Source organism: Octodon degus, unplaced genomic scaffold, assembly GCF_000260255.1.
Source record: "Octodon degus isolate 3935 unplaced genomic scaffold, OctDeg1.0 scaffold00072, whole genome shotgun sequence".
Classification (NCBI taxonomy): Eukaryota; Metazoa; Chordata; class Mammalia; order Rodentia; family Octodontidae; genus Octodon; species Octodon degus.
Window position 1 is genome coordinate 6,108,961 of NW_004524648.1, and position 15,499 is coordinate 6,124,459.

General features: G+C 48.3%; 1 protein-coding gene across 2 annotated transcripts in view; it reads left to right on the forward strand.

Annotated features, from left to right (window-relative positions):
* Positions 1–405: 405 nt before the first annotated feature.
* Positions 406–15,499, forward strand: part of Nos2 (nitric oxide synthase 2) — a 31,035-nt gene continuing 15,941 nt past the window's right edge. For both annotated transcript variants that reach the window (XM_023719966.1, XM_023719967.1), the window contains exons 1-10: positions 406–652; positions 6,048–6,132; positions 6,862–6,984; positions 8,022–8,170; positions 10,786–10,948; positions 11,644–11,735; positions 12,507–12,648; positions 12,756–12,895; positions 14,222–14,396; positions 14,487–14,588. In XM_023719966.1, coding sequence (XP_023575734.1) covers positions 546–652; positions 6,048–6,132; positions 6,862–6,984; positions 8,022–8,170; positions 10,786–10,948; positions 11,644–11,735; positions 12,507–12,648; positions 12,756–12,895; positions 14,222–14,396; positions 14,487–14,588 — 1,278 coding nt within the window. In that variant the 5' untranslated portion in view covers positions 406–545. The remainder of the gene's footprint in view (positions 653–6,047; positions 6,133–6,861; positions 6,985–8,021; positions 8,171–10,785; positions 10,949–11,643; positions 11,736–12,506; positions 12,649–12,755; positions 12,896–14,221; positions 14,397–14,486; positions 14,589–15,499) is intronic.

Sequence of the window (15,499 nt, forward strand, 5' to 3'; positions counted from 1 at the left end):
GAAAATATTCTGCTGCTGAACACAAAAGAATAACTGAAAGACTACTATTGTATACCTCTTATTCAAAAGGACGTGTCTTAGGGTTAGCCTTTAGGAAGTAGAAACAGCTTGAGCCCTCACTGCTACTGTGTGACTTTGGGAAAGGTCCTTACCCTCTCTGAGTCTCCCACCCCTTTCTCCTCAGTAGGGATAACAAAAGGAGCTGCTCTGTAGACTGGATTTGGTGAAGGCTGGAGGATGTGACAGAGAGACAGGAAATATTCCTCGTAGACTGCAAAACACTGTGCAGTGAGTTTTTGTGGTGATCCTTGTTATTCCATAGCGGAGTAAATAAACCTTAGACCAAACATCCTGGCTGACCAGAGTCATCCATCCCGCTGACTGGGATCATCCCGCAGTGAGGTCCCTTTGGAGACCCTCAGAACCAGGAGGCCGTTGTGGCTTCTCCCTGCGCCCCGCCCGGGGGCGGGGGCACAGGTTCCGAAGCGTTAAAGCTGCAGTCCTACGGCCCAGAGCCTGTCACGTCAAGGCGCAGCCTCAGAGTCATGCGGGAGGGGCTGAGCACGGCGTGCGAGGCCGCCCGGCCGCGGCTCTGCAGGTTCCTGCGCAGGATCCTCCCGTCAAAGCCCACGCGCTGCCTCTGCCGAACCAGGTACGCTGCCGGCCGGGAACCGGGGGCAGCGGGGCGGGCGCGGGAGTCGCCGCTGCAAGCGGGAAGGTCGCAAAAGCGGGAGGGCCAGAATATCTGCTGTGTAGGGATCCCGTGAGTGAGTGGTGGCGCTTCAGGTTGACACTCTGTAGCCTAGAACGGCACAGGGAACCCCCTGCCTGCAAGCGGAGGAGAAGCATCTATGCGGGCTGTACTGTGGTTGTATCAGCACTTGGAAGTTTTTCTGATCTTTCAGGCTGGGACTGCTGTGCTCTTTAGATTTCAGATATGGTTAAGAGAGTGAAGAGTCTTTTTCTTTCCTTTTCTTTTTAAAACAAAACCCATTTCCAAGAGTGCCACCCCTCTGTCCATATCCTTGGTGTAAAGAGTTAGGCTGGTGTGGAAAAGAGGGAACCTTACTGGGAGCAGGACCCCAGGTCAGCCCTGACAGCCACAGACAAACACAGTCAGCCACAGAGGAAGCTGGACCCTCAGTGGCCTGCTAGGGCCTGTGGATTCTTCTGTGGTCTAAGCAGGTGCCCAGGTCTTGGCCCAGCCAGGAAGGACAGGTCCTAGAGGCCCTTGGCCCTACCAGGGACCAAGCAGGACCAGCTGAGGGTTTAGTCAAGTTCATGGAGTCTGTGGGCAGAGATAAGACAGTAATTAGGAAGGACGAGTCCAAAGCCTAAACATGCTCACCTGGTATTGGGTCATGGCCCCCCATCCCCAAGGAAATCTGCTACCCAGGGGGACAGCAGGTGAGGCAAAGTTTTATTTACTCTTCTCCCAAATTTTAAAAGAATCTCAATTATGAAAGAAATTCACAGCCACTATAAAAAGTTGAAAGATACAGAAAAGAACAGAACAGTTAAAATTGATCTGGTTGCTTAATGCGGATCACTGTGAACATTTACTGGCACATTCCAGGTGTTTGGATGCACACACACACACACACACACACACACACACAGGGCCAGCACCAGACCCATTATTTCTAAGGGCAGAATACAAGACACAACCTAAACATCCAGCTGCAGGTGCTGTGTCAGCCTGACTAGGCCCTGTCTACACAGGGGATTCACAGACAACCCTGGAAAATGATGCTTTCTAATATTTTGGGGGGAATGGTGGTGTTATGTGTGCAAGTTGTTAAGATGTTAAGTGTGTTAAGTTTATCAACTTAAATGTGACCGTCAGTCAGTGGGCATTTCTGATCTGAAGCTTCTGAGCGTGTCCATCTGTCCAAGAGTAACTAAGAGGGAGCACAGCACAAAGAGTGTTTGGGTGAGAGATGATGGCCGCAGAGTGAGAGGAGCAGGAGACCCGGAGGCCTGAAGACCTCAGGCCCTGAAACAGCTTTTCCTGTAAGTCATCATTCCCCCAATGACTGCTCGGCTATGGCTTATCTGTTCCAAATTCCAGCTGATTCTGTATTAGCTTTATTTTTCTGGTGAGGCAAACCAGTCCAGATTGGAGGAATGTGTTAAAAAAGTATTTAATGATGCCTGTTTGAACTTGTCCAGAAAGACTATTCAGGAAGCGAGGTCTTGCAGTGGGAGAGAGAGTCAGTGCGCAACTTAGAGTGCAGCGGGGCAAATGGCAACAGAGAGGCGGGGAGAAGGTGGGGGAGAGATCAGTGGATCAAAATGTGTAAGATGAACTCTTAGGGACACGGGGGTTCCTGGCTAAACTGACCTTACAGGATTCTTGGTGAAGGTAGACCAGGGTGATCAAACATCACTGAGCAATGGTGGAGGGTGAGGAACCCAATTAGTTATCAGGGGTGATGAGATCTCGTTTGTAGGGGAGCTATAGATAAACTGACTTAACAAGATTCTTTGCTCCAAATATATTTTCCCTTTACGTGCACAGATGGGCTTTTGAAAAGGTCCAGAAGTCTGACCAAAGTTTGGCCAAACAAAGAATCTTTGTCAGAAGACAATAGATGATCACACAGAGGTCTCTTCACAGGGCTTCTGTGCTATTTGACTGAGATATAAGTTGCTCTGCGGTACGTGCAGCAGCTCCCCTTTTCTGGGGGGGGGGGCATGTATTCCAAGTCCCCGTTGGATGGCTGAACCCACTTTGGTACTGAATCCTTTACATATTACGTTTTGTTCCTGTACATATTTAATAACAAAATGTTTAACTCTAAATTAGGCAAAGTGAGATATTAATAATGCCTAGTAATAAAGTAGAACTACTATAGCAGTGCTCTGTAAGGAAAATTCTATAAAGGTGAAGCATTGAGCCGTGAGGATCTTAGTGGTTGAATGACCTTAATCAATGTCTTCAACTCTGCAGCCATGACCCCCCCCAATATCTTCAACATTTTTCATGAATATATATGTATGAGTATATATAGGTTTTTGAAATTAAAAAAAATTAGACAAGCTTGCAGTATGTAATGATTACATTTATGGTGAGGAGTTGGGACACGTTCATAACACACCTCAAGTTTTTTTACATCCCTTGTCCCATTTCTATTCACAAATAGATTTGTGAATCTACATAAGCATCCTTTCCTTGCAGCCAATGGCTTGGTGCCATTTGTCTCAGGGACTTCCTTGCTGAAGTCTTTGTGTAGATGCCACCTGCTCTCTGCCACATGTTACCATGAGTTGGAGTCCGTTTTCTGTCCATGTCTTTCACTCCCAGTTAGTGCCTTCACTTTCTCCATCTCCATCTTAACAAAGTGCTTGTCATGGGTTGTAGCTGTACCTTTTGCAGTTTAGGGTATGACAGAAAAACCAGCACAGATTTCTTTTTCCTTCTTCACAATTTCATAGGCAGGAGATTCATTCTTGCCATAGAGCTTAGCAATCTGAGCCTACAATTTCTTCTTTCCTTACTAAGTCTAGAATTTTTACCTTTCTGCTATAGGGAGGTACTTTGCAGCGCCTGTTTGACATATTCAGATTGCCAGCATCACTGCTCTTTCATTTGGGGGTTATTATTAAATAAAATAAAGATACTCAAACAGAAACACTATGATACACTGACAGTTGATCTGATGACAAAGATGGCTATGAAGCGTCTAGTGGACAGGTTGCATGGACAGCGTGGACTCCGCAGACAAAGGGGTGATTCACATCCCAGGCAGAACAGAGTGAGATGCACAAGATCTCATCATATTATTCAGAAAGTCAACAACTTATGGATTATTTATTTCTGGAATTTTCCATTTAATATTCTCATGCTATAGTTGACCTTGGGTAGCTGCATCCATGAAAAACAAAGTCAGATAAGGAGAGTCTATCGTGGGCACATTCTTTTAATGGGATACTATGTTTTATAGTTATAAATCACCTAATGGTCCTATGTAATGCATGTAATTATGTAGGTGATATTACATTTTAATTTTGCTTTCAAATAAAGGCAGAGACTAGGAGGATATTAAAAACATTTTTTTTCATTTTTTTGTGTATTTGGTACAGGGTCTCACTATGAAGATTGGACTCATAGTGATCCTCCTGTTTTCAGCCTCCCCAGCGCTGGGATTACAGACATGCACCACCATGCCTGGACTCAGTCCTGGCTCAGTGTGCCCGGGGATGGGGCTGGTGCACCATGTGGTGCCAGGGATCAAACCCTAGTCCCTGCACTTGCCTAAGCAAGCACTTCGTCTGCTGAGTTATCTTGCCAGCCCTTAAATTTAATCTTTTATTGGTGTATGTTTGCAGTATGTCATGATTACATTACTTTGGGGAGCTGGTAGGTGTACGTATCATAATCTCAATCTTTTAATCATCTCCTTTCTCTCTCCTCCCTCCTGCTTCCCTCTACCTCTTGATCCTCTTCCCTTTAACAAAAGACTTACCTCCCTCCCTAATTCCTCTTTATTTGTTGTTTTGCTTTTTACTTATCCCTGTGATACTAAAGGTTATGTGTCTGATTTATTTCACTTAACACTTTAGTCTCAAGGTGCATCTATTTTCCTATGAATGACTCGAGTTTATCTTTCGTTATGGCAGAGTGGCACTTTACTATGAATGAATACCACAGTTTCTTTGTCAGCTTATCTATTGATGGATATATAAGGTGCTTCCAAGATTTCAGCATCAGGAGTTGTGCCGCTATCCACATGAGGATGCACGTATCGCTGTAATATGATGCCTCTCTTTCAGAAAGATACCTAGAAGGCGAAGAGCTGATGCAAATGGAACTTCTAGTCTTAGTTTTTTGAGGGATCTCCCTACTGATTTCCATAGTGGTTGTGCTAATTTGCATTCCCACCAACAATGTACGGGTTTCTTTTCCCTACAGCCTCCTTGTTATTATTTGATTTCTTAATGAGGAACATTCTTTCTGGAGTAAGATAGAATCTTAGTGTTGTTTTATTTGCATTTTTCCAGTGGCCAGAGTTGTTGAACATTTTTTTTTTCATGTGTTTATTGGCCATTTGTACTTTTTTTCTGACAAGTGTGTATCCATTTCACTTGCCTATTTTTTAATGGGGTCTTTTATGTTGGGCTGGTCTCATATTTTTCAATTCTTTATGTTGTAGATATTAGTTCTCTGTCTGAAGAGCTGGCAAAAATTTTTTTTCCTATTTTGTAAGTTTGTCATTTATTGATTCTTGATATTATTTTTTGTGCAACTGGAGTTTTGTTCAGGAAGTCCTTGCCCACATCTGTGTCTTCAAGAGTTTTTACCTATGTATTTTCCAGCAGATTGTTTTTGTCTTAACATTTAGATCTTCGATCCACTCTGACTTTAGTTTAGTATGTGATGAGACCTGCGGGCTTAGACTCAACCTTCAGCAGGTGGATAGCCAGCTCTCCCAGCACTGTTTGTTCAGAAGGTTGTCTTTCCTGAAGCCTGGAGGGTACAGTTGAAACAATATGAACCTCGGGTTGATAACTGGTAATGGAGTTGAGTGTGAGCAAAGGGCCGTGGAAGTCTATTATGCAATTCTTGCGACACTTGTACGCTTCATATTTTCCATAATAAAAATGTACAGTGAGCAAATAAGCCAAGGTAAATTAAGGGTTTTAAATTAAAAAGATTAAGTGACTAGAACCAAGCACGTGACAGGCAGTGCTTGCTGCTGGCCCTCAAGAGCAGAGCTGATGAACGTTTTATCAGCCCACCAGCCCCAGTAACACATTGGCACTTGGCTTTCCAAAGGGGACATTTCCCAGTGCTTCTGTGGGTCACCATGTGGGCCAATAGCTGGCTCAATCCTCCTCATATCTTTTGGCTTTTTATGGGGAAGAAGGAAGAAGAGGTGGGAGGATGGTGGTGTGGAAAGATTCTATCTGTCAATCTGCCCTCCTTGACCGGAAACCATGAGCACTTCACTCCCACCCTCTGGAAAATGAGGTGCTGGCGGAGGGCACTCCAAGACTCCCTCCATTCTCAGACTCTGTCTTACGGCAGCTGTTTCCTTTCACAGCCCAGAAATACAGGATGACCCCAAATGTCACAGCTCTAGCAAGCACCAAAATGGAAGCTCCCAGCCCCTTACAGGGACAGCCAAGGTCAGTAGGTCTGGTGAATATGGAAAGCCCCTTCCTCCTTGGCCTGGGCAAATGCAGGCTGCATAACCCATTGGAGGCTGTGCAGGAGAGCACAGGAAACCAGGCTCTGGGTAGTGCGCAAAAGGTCCCAGATCCAGGAGCCTGGGTCAGAGCTAGAAAGATCTGATTCCCAGGGTGCACTGGCACCTCCTAGTGGGTTGTAGTATGATCTTTGGGTCCCCCATTCCCAAAGTGTTTTCCACTTTTCCAGAGAGGAAACGTGCTTTCCTTTTTTTTTTTTTTTCCAGAGAGTTCCAGAGAGATGGACAGGACAGTGGGTGGGAGAGGGGAGAAACTGGGTTTCAGATCCTTAGCTGCCTTGGGGGAAAGACGGCAGTGGTGTATTCCTGCCTGTGCTGACTTCTGTCCTTGGTGGTACTGGCTGTGACAGGTTCTCTCACATGGAGCCTGAGTTCCTGCCATTGCAGTTCTTCTGAGCAAGTGTTGGCAGGGCCTCAGTGAGGAGAGAAGCGTGGCCCATGGCCCAGGCACCTGGAGCTCTCTGCAGGCCTGGGCCCAGGTGGCCTGGCTGCTGGGAAGGTAGGCGGGTCAAGGACTGACCCCCCTGCCCTCTGTGTTCTCCTGCTGATTCCCATCCCACTGAAGCTGGAACAGGGTCCAGAGACTGGAGAGAGCCCTGATGTCCTGGGGTCATGGGCATTTGGGATAATTTGGTTTTCTTCCTCTTAGAATACTCCAGAATCCCAGAGTGAGCCACGAAAGCGTTCACCGACCTGCCCTCAGCACATGAGGATCAAGAACTGGGGCAACGGGATGATTTTCCAAGACACACTCCACAATAAGGCCAAAATGGTGAGAAGGCAGGCTCCAGGGATGACCACATTAGTCCCATGCTGGTAAAGCTGCTGGTGGTAGTAGGGTGGCTCTTTGTGGATCTACCAGTGCCTTCTGGGCAAATCAAACTATCATCTGCTTGGGCAAAGGGTGTCAGGGACCAAGAGCTATAGTAGGAGGTGAATAGTGCCAGCTCCCAGTCAACCACCCTAATGGGTAATGGATAATCCAGAAAGCCAGATAAATGATTACAGAAGGAAATATATATATATATATATATATATATATATATGTTTTTTTTAAGATTTCATAGAGAACTTTTTAACAGAACTGCCCAAAGCTAGACTGAACTAAGTGATGATATAGTGAGCTGCCTGTCATTGGAAGGGAGATTAAGCTACTAAGCAGCCAATAAGTGGTTAGACTAAATGTCCTTTAGAAGGCTCCTTTCTGTTTTTAAATTTCCTTCTTCTTTTTCTTTCTGCTGAGCTGGGGATCAAATTCAGGACCTCTCTCATGCTAGGCAAGCGCCCTACCACTGAGCTACACCCCCAACCCTTCCATTCCCTTTTCTGACTTTACAGTATGTACTATGGGTGTAAAGTAGGAAAGAATTAAAAATTTCAAGGCCACGAAAGCTCCCTCCCTGCTACTCATGACCACTCCAGTACACACTTGGGCATCTTTTTTTTTCTGGACTTCTCTCTGTGCTACGTATGGCTTAGTGACTCACACTCGCACTTCACTTCAGTTTGGCTGGTAGCCACATGGGCCGAGCACAGGAGAGAGCTCACAAGATGCTCCCAGGGATCAGGCTGCAGACTTGGGTCTGAGCCTGAATCTGGCTGGAGACTGGGATCAGAGACAGAGGCCAGGCTGGTTCACACTAACTGGGACTCAGGTGGCCGAGAGGAGATCTGGGTGGAGAGGAAACCCTGTGGACCCCAAGGAGGAGGTGTCCTATCTTGGGGAGGGAGGCAGCTAGGCCAGGCCCTGGAGGAAGAGGGCCCAGAGGCCAAACCCTGAAACCTCACCAGCTATCCCTCTCTTTCCAGAATTTTACTTGCAAGCCCAAATCTTGCCTTGGGTCCATGATGAATCCTAGAAGTATGACCAGAGGACCGAGGGACAAGCCCATCCCTCTGGAGGAGCTTCTACCTCAAGCTATTGAATTTGTCAACCAGTATTATGACTCCTTCAAAGAGTAAGGCTTTCCTCCACTGCTCCCTGCCTCTTCTGTCCAAGCTCCCTGTGTCCAACAATTGATCCAAGTCCATAAACCCCTCTTCTTCCCAAAATTGCAGGGGGTCAAGGGCAGAAACACAGAGATCCTGAAGCAGGAGCTCGCAGTCAGGATTAAAAGCATGGGTTGGGATGTAACTGTGTTTGGATCCCAGTTCCACCATTAACCACTATTGAATCCTTGGCAAATATATTCAATTCCTGAGCCTCAGTTTCCTCATCTGTAAAACAAGTAATCGACTGGCTCATGAGATTGTTCTGAGGATCATGCAAGTTCAGAATTATATCCTACCACAAAGTGGCCCTGATGGTGGATTTACATGGACCCTGTTATTGTGAAATGCTAGAAACTGAAAGTTCCTTGGAGACCACCTGCTAGAGATGTGGGCACAGTGCTGGGTGTCCTTCAGTTCTGCGGTTGGTCATTTCTCAGTTGACAAATGAGGGCAGCAGCATGGTGGGAGGTGGCGAAGGAACAGATACCTGTGTGCTTTACCCCTCTCAGCAATTTTAACCTAGACCTGGGGGGAGAACGGTTGGGGGCTGCCACTTTGTCACGGGGGTAATTAGAGCTGCCCCTGAAGTATTTTGTGATTGCAGAGGTCACTGTCCTTGCTCTCTTACCTCACTTGTTATCTAGCGAGGCTTTTGTGGCCCAGGGATCTTCCTTAATGAACGTCACTGAGCCACAGAGCTTTTCTCTTTATCTCTGAGGCCCAAAGTTCATACACGGCCTGGAGTAAGTCACTTATGTTAAATGAAACCACAACTCTATGGGATGGGTACTTGTCATTATGCCTCTTCTACAAACCAGGAAACTGAGGCCCACAGAGGAGAGATACCATGCTTGAAGGCTCACGGCCCCAGGCTGGGAGCTGAGCCCAGGCAGCTTGCACCAGGAGTCCTTGCTTTCGGCCTTAGCACCCCAGCCTTTACCTCTTACGACCTGGGAGTCCTACTGTACGTGGGCCAAGGCAACCTGGATTGGTGGCTATTCAGACCCTTTGCTTCTCACTGAAGAAAGTCCCATTTTTCACAATGTCCCCAGAGGCTCTGGGATGATGCCTAGTCCCATCCGCACTATGACGCCAGCATCCAGAGATGTGGCCCACTGCGGCTTTGGTCATCCTTTGTATACGAAGAATTACAGTGTATTTAGAGACTGTGGCTTGCTGAATGTCCCATTCAAAATTATCTGCATCTGATGGAAGCCATTCCTGGTTCCAGAGCTGGCAGACATCATAGCACTTTTAGTGCCTCAGAAACAGGGCTAGGTGAAACGGCTAAATGTAAAACTCCAAGGGAATCAGGCACAAATGTGAATGACGAGCTTTATCACTATCCACGTGTCGATGCCTGCATGCATACTGGAAGCTTCAGTGACCATGTGGTCACCGCTGATGTGCTCAGAGGCAGGACAAGGGATGTTGCTGGAAGCTTTGTTTGGGGAGTGAGCAGGGACCTCACCCCGGCAGTTCCTTATGGCAGGGATGTCCTTGAGGGTAAATATCACCCCATGTTTTGTGTTTGTGTTTCTTTCTTTAATCCAGGAAGAGTTATCAAGACATTCTGCACATCCAAAAGGCCATTCTGTCCTGAGTTGACCATCCAGTGGCCTTAGTCAGGAGTCTATTCCTTAAATAGTTTTGTTTGTTGCCATTTCAAAAGCTTTTCGTTGTGCTGATTAGAAATCTCAAGGTTGCTCTGTGTGTGTGTGTGTGTGTGTGTGTGTGTGTGTGTTTCAAAGTCTTTCTGATTAAGTCCTTCCTTTTGGGATATTTTTGAAGTGTGTTTAGAAATTGCTGGATGCAGCTCCTGCCTGGGCGGGCCTTGAAGCTCCGGGGCCTGAGTCCTGACCCTCCCTTCCCAATTATGTCTGGGCTTGCCCGGGCTCCTGGGGACAGCATCTCAGGTCTTGTAGTCCCCCTGGAAGGGGCTGGAAGGTAGAAGGGCCTCTGCAAGCAGATGAGACCCTGGGCTTGGCAGCAGGGACACCTGGCTTTGTGTCCTGATTTTGCTCTTTCCTATGCTAATGTTCTGGGCCCAGCCTGTAACTCCCTAGAGGTTTGAGACCCTTTGTGCCTTGAGACTCCTGACTATAAAATGAACAGAGAAAGCCTTCCAAGCCAGCAGGTAGCTGTGCACCTATAATCCCTGCTGCTTAGGAGGCCGGGGCAGGAAAATTGGTCTGAGTTTAAAGACTGGGCAATTTAGTGAGACCCTGTCTCAGAAATGTCAAACCCTTCCTCACAGACTCAGTGAGATCATGCCTGTGAGTTGCTTTGTCCAGCTCATCAAGGGCTATGTAATTCTCAAGATCCACAGTGAAAAACGAAAATGGGGACTCCTTATTGCAACATGAGTAAGAACCTCAAGATGCTGACAGCAGCATATCAAACACAAGATCCCTCTAGGCTAAGTGAGAGCCCATGCAGCCGGCCCTGGAGGGGACAGTCTCCAGTGAGGGACAGTTTGCTCTCTCGGTGTGTGACTTCAGTTCCTGCCTCTGTGGATTGAATTAATCTCCAGGTAAGGTCATCTCATTGTTGATCTTCCGGATGTCTTCCTGTCCCCCAGGGCAAAAATAGAGGAATATCTGGCCAGAGTGGAAGCGGTAACAAAGGAGATAGAAACAACAGGAAGCTACCAGCTGACAGGAGATGAGCTCATCTTCGCCACCAAGCTTGCCTGGCGCAATGCCCCTCGCTGCATCGGGAGGATCCAGTGGTCCAACCTGCAGGTGAGCGAGCCCAAGGGGCGGTGAGGTGACCCTGAGACCTAAAGCAGGCAGTCCTCTGGGATCCACAAAGAGAAACCAAAGCCCAGGTTCCCAATTGGGGAACTCCTCAGGGCTCCTCTGTTAGATGTCTGCAATCTGATTCAGTACGAGAATCTCTAGCTGATCTTTCTCTCTTGCATTAATCTTGAGACCAAATGCTACCATAAAGCCAAAGAGCGGCCTTGTTCTTATTGCTGAGGCCTTGGTGGTGCAGGAGAGGCCTTTTGTCTCCAGTGTTTGAATTCTTGGCTGCAAGAGAGCATTTGGTTTATCCCTGCATCCTAGTTCACTATTTGGTTGGAGGATTGGTTGCTGTTGGGTTGTACTGAAGGCACTTGGACAGAGAAGGTGACCAGAAAAGCCAGAGAAGCCAATTCCGGCTGCTTGTGCTGCCACAGAGCCAGACAGGGGCTGTTGGGAGCCTGGCTCCTGGCCCTTTAAAGTTAAGTTTCGTTGGGATTTGGGCTTTTCTGGGGTCTTCAGAGTAGGTTTACCTTTGCTCCGGGAGCAGAGCAGGAAAGGCTGAATAGGGCAGTTGTGAGAAGAGACTGTCGATTCTGGGAGGGGAGCGAGTTCCTCCGCACTGATCAGGCACATCAGCCATGAAGGCTCTGCCATGCAGTCCTTGACCATGTGGTCTGCTTGGGTGTGCACAGGTCTTCGATGCCCGCAGCTGTACCACAGCCCAGGAGATGTTCGAACACATCTGCAGGCACCTGCGCTACGCTACCAACAACGGCAACATCAGGTGGGCCCCCTGCTCCCTGCCCCAGAGTCTTAGACAAAAGGTGCAGATGGATATAGGGAGGCTTCTGCGGCTCAAGGGGAAACCAGAAAGAGAGGAAAAGGAGGAAGGCACAGCCTTCTTCATAGGCCTCGATGAGCGAGTCTCTGTCAGTGAATTTCTGTGGTTGTGTTTGACTTGAACCCTTGAGTTACATCTTTAAGAAGTAACTTCTTTACTGCTTAGTTAAGGCTCCCCACATTTTAGGGGGGTGCAACATTAGTTTTCTAGCAGAAGGCTCTGGTGTGGTAATTTTCTTAGATGGGAGACCCGATGCTTGTCATGTGTCCCACCCCCACCATAGGATTGCACCACTCACATGCCATTCCATGTTCAGCAAATACTCAGTGCCCATCTGATGGGGTCTTAACCAGCATTAGGCTGAAGGGTGGGGAAAGAAGGGTAGGGAGTGGGATGCAGAGGTGACCAAGACCTTAAGATGGGGCTCAAGTCTGCTGTGAACCTGTGAATGGCACCGCACAAGCATCCAACTGACTCCACTGTGTGCAGAGAGGAAATATGGGGAGGCGAGGAAAAGGGCTGCAGTCCTTGGGGATCCTAGAGAGGCCATCCCTGTGCAGGTCATGGAGGAAGGCCAGGAGCTGGTAGGAGCAGGTGACAGCCTGGGTACAGGGGGCCTCAGTGCTGGAAGAGGGGAGTGGGAGGCAGCAGGGAGGGGCGTGGAGCCCCTACCAGGGCCAGGTGGTAAACAGCACTGTCTGTACCCTGGGGAAGGTCGGCCATCACCGTGTTCCCCCAGCGGACCGATGGGAAGCATGACTTCCGTGTCTGGAATGCTCAGCTCATCCGGTATGCTGGCTACCAGATGCCAGATGGCACCATCAGAGGGGACCCTGCTAACCTGGAGTTCACTCAGGTACCCTGAGACCTTTGGGCGGGGAGTCTTTTGGTGGGTGACAGAGGGATCCCCAAGGAGACCAAGTGCCTGGCCTGCAGACTCAGTGCGTCTGTCTCACCTCTCAGCTGTGCATTGACCTGGGCTGGAAGCCTCCTTACGGCCGCTTCGACGTGCTGCCGCTTGTCCTGCAGGCTGATGGCCGTGACCCTGAGCTCTTCGAAATCCCGCCTGATCTTGTGCTTGAGGTGCCCATGGAACATCCCAAGTAAGTGGCTGGGGGTGCAGGGGTGCAAATCAGCATGTGTCCCCCCTCTGTGCCTCAGGGAGACTCCAGCCTTCGGGCTACTTCTGGGACCCTCCCAAAGCCTAGCCAGCAGCAGGTGAGCCCCAGAGGGCTGGCTTTCAAAGGGTTGCACCTGCATTCTACAGCAACCCTGTTTTTATCTTTGGCTTCGGACTTGTGAGGATGCAGTGTGACAATGAACAGAGAAACCAGAGGCTCAAACGGATGGGGCTTTGAGAGCAGGGGAAACAGTGACTTTAGGAAGGAAGCCATGTGAGAATTTCAGTCTCAGCCACCGGGCCTCTTTTTCCCTCTTGCCAGCTCTCTTAGCGCCCCCTATCTAGGCTTTGGGGGAAATACAGGTCTATAATGACCTGAAGAGCTCAATTCATTTGGTCCCTGCACCTGGGGCTTCACATGACTGCAGAAACACCTCCAGATACGGACATTTGCATCTGGCAGGCATCAGGGTGAACTCTCCTTGTCCCTTGAATATACTGAGCTCAGTCCTGCTTCAGGGACTTTGCACTTGTTCCTCCATGACCTACACTTTTCTCAGAATACTGCCTGGCTTTTTTCTTTTTGTCATAGAGTTACTTCCTGCAATGTCACTTCCTCTAAGAACACTCTCCTGACCACTTGATCTGCAGCTGGCACCATGAGTCTCAGGCACCCCAAGCCTCAGGCTGTCACTTCTTGCTTAATTTTCTAACTAATTTGTCTCCCTCTTTCTGATCCAGAATCTATATGTTACATTGTAAGCTCCTTGAGAAGAGAAATCTTGCCTTTCTTGTTTACCAATAAATCCCGGCACCTAGCAAGGTACCTGACACGTAGTAGGTGTTCGGTGAGAAGCATTTGTGGAGTAATTGAATGTACAAGTGAAGGACGTTATCATCTTTAAAATAATCCTAAGAGCTTGATGCTGTAGCCTTGATGTGAGGGAGACTGAGGTTCAGAGAGGTTCAAGTATCACAAGCGTACACAGCTGCTCAGGACAGAGGCAGAGCTTGAATGCTAGCTTTCTGTCCCTAGTGACCCTGACTGCTATCCTGTGTTAGTTTCTCAGCCTTTTAATACAGGGCCTGGAACATGCTTGATGCTTAAGATATGTGGCAGAAGTGCATGAGGGAGTGAAAACTCAACCAGCGACAACTGAGGGCAATTCTCACCTGGGGGGTGGCTTAGAGATGTGCTCTTGGAGGAGAATTTTCCTGGTGGACTCTTTCTGAAGGTTTTAATTATTTATTTGATACACATGGGATGGAGGAGAAGGCCCCACTTACAACTGGTCCTGCCTCCCGCCAGGTACGAGTGGTTCCAGGAGCTGGGGCTGAAGTGGTATGCTCTGCCAGCAGTGGCCAACATGCTGCTTGAGGTGGGCGGCCTTGAGTTCCCAGGGTGTCCCTTCAACGGCTGGTACATGGGTACAGAGATCGGAGTCCGGGACTTCTGTGATGCCCAGCGCTACAACATCCTGGAGGTTAGGAGGGCTGCCTAGCTGGGCCTCCTAGAGGTGGGGCCTGTGGGTGATTCTCTGGGATGGCTTCACCCTGTTGCTCTGCCTTTGCAGGAAGTGGGCAGGAGGATGGGCCTGGACACACATACACTGGCCTCCCTCTGGAAAGACCGTGCTGTCACAGAGATCAATGTGGCTGTGATCCATAGTTTCCAGGTATGCCAGATGTTTTATGACTCTGCAGATGTTTTGGCAAGAAGGGGCAGGCCTTGCTACTTGTTTGGTGCTTGCTGTACCCTTTACAGCATTGTTAATTCGTGTGTATATTAGGCAAGTGTGTGCCGGGAAATTCCCTGGTGCTGGGATACAGAGCCTGCTCTAGGCATCCAGCAGCAGGCAAGACCTCACCGCCCAAGACCCATCAGTCTGTGCACTTGAGCACCGACTCTTCCCTCTCTGTTGCCTCAGGGCTGTATTCTTGAAAATCCCCTCTCCTTTCTCCACATCACCACCGTCTCCCTCTCTGCTGGATCATTCCAATCTGTGTGAACACAAGCTGTTGTAACTCCCATCTAAAGAAAATAAATGGTTACCCAGGCAACTCGTCCCAATCTGTGGGCTTCCTCTAGGCCCTAGCTTGGTTTATCTGCTTCTCTTTACAGCAAAACTTTTGCATGGTCTCATGACATTTCATCATCTTTTGGTGGTTCCAGTCTGGCTTTTATCTTCCACTGCTTGGTCATGCTGGAATTCTTGTAATCTTTTCAAACTCACCCAAAGGATTCCCACTTTGGGGCCTTCGTGCTTATTTCTCCTTCTACCTAGAATCTTCCCACAAATCCTCCTATGAGCAGCTCCTTACCTTTTTCAGATCTCAGCTTTCTCCTACTTAAGGAATCTCTGCCTGGCCAGGCTGTGTAAAAGAATACCCTTACCCCATCACCATCCTGTTTCTATCAGTATTTTAATCTGCTTTTTCTTCCCCAAATACTTCAGAATATAGTTTCTGGCATTATATAGTGTACATATGCTTCTGTCTGTTTTTGTTGTTTTGTTTTCCCTGCTGGAATGTAAGGCCCACAGGGCTCCCCAAGGCCTTGGTCTTGTCTTTTGTGTTTGCTACTGCA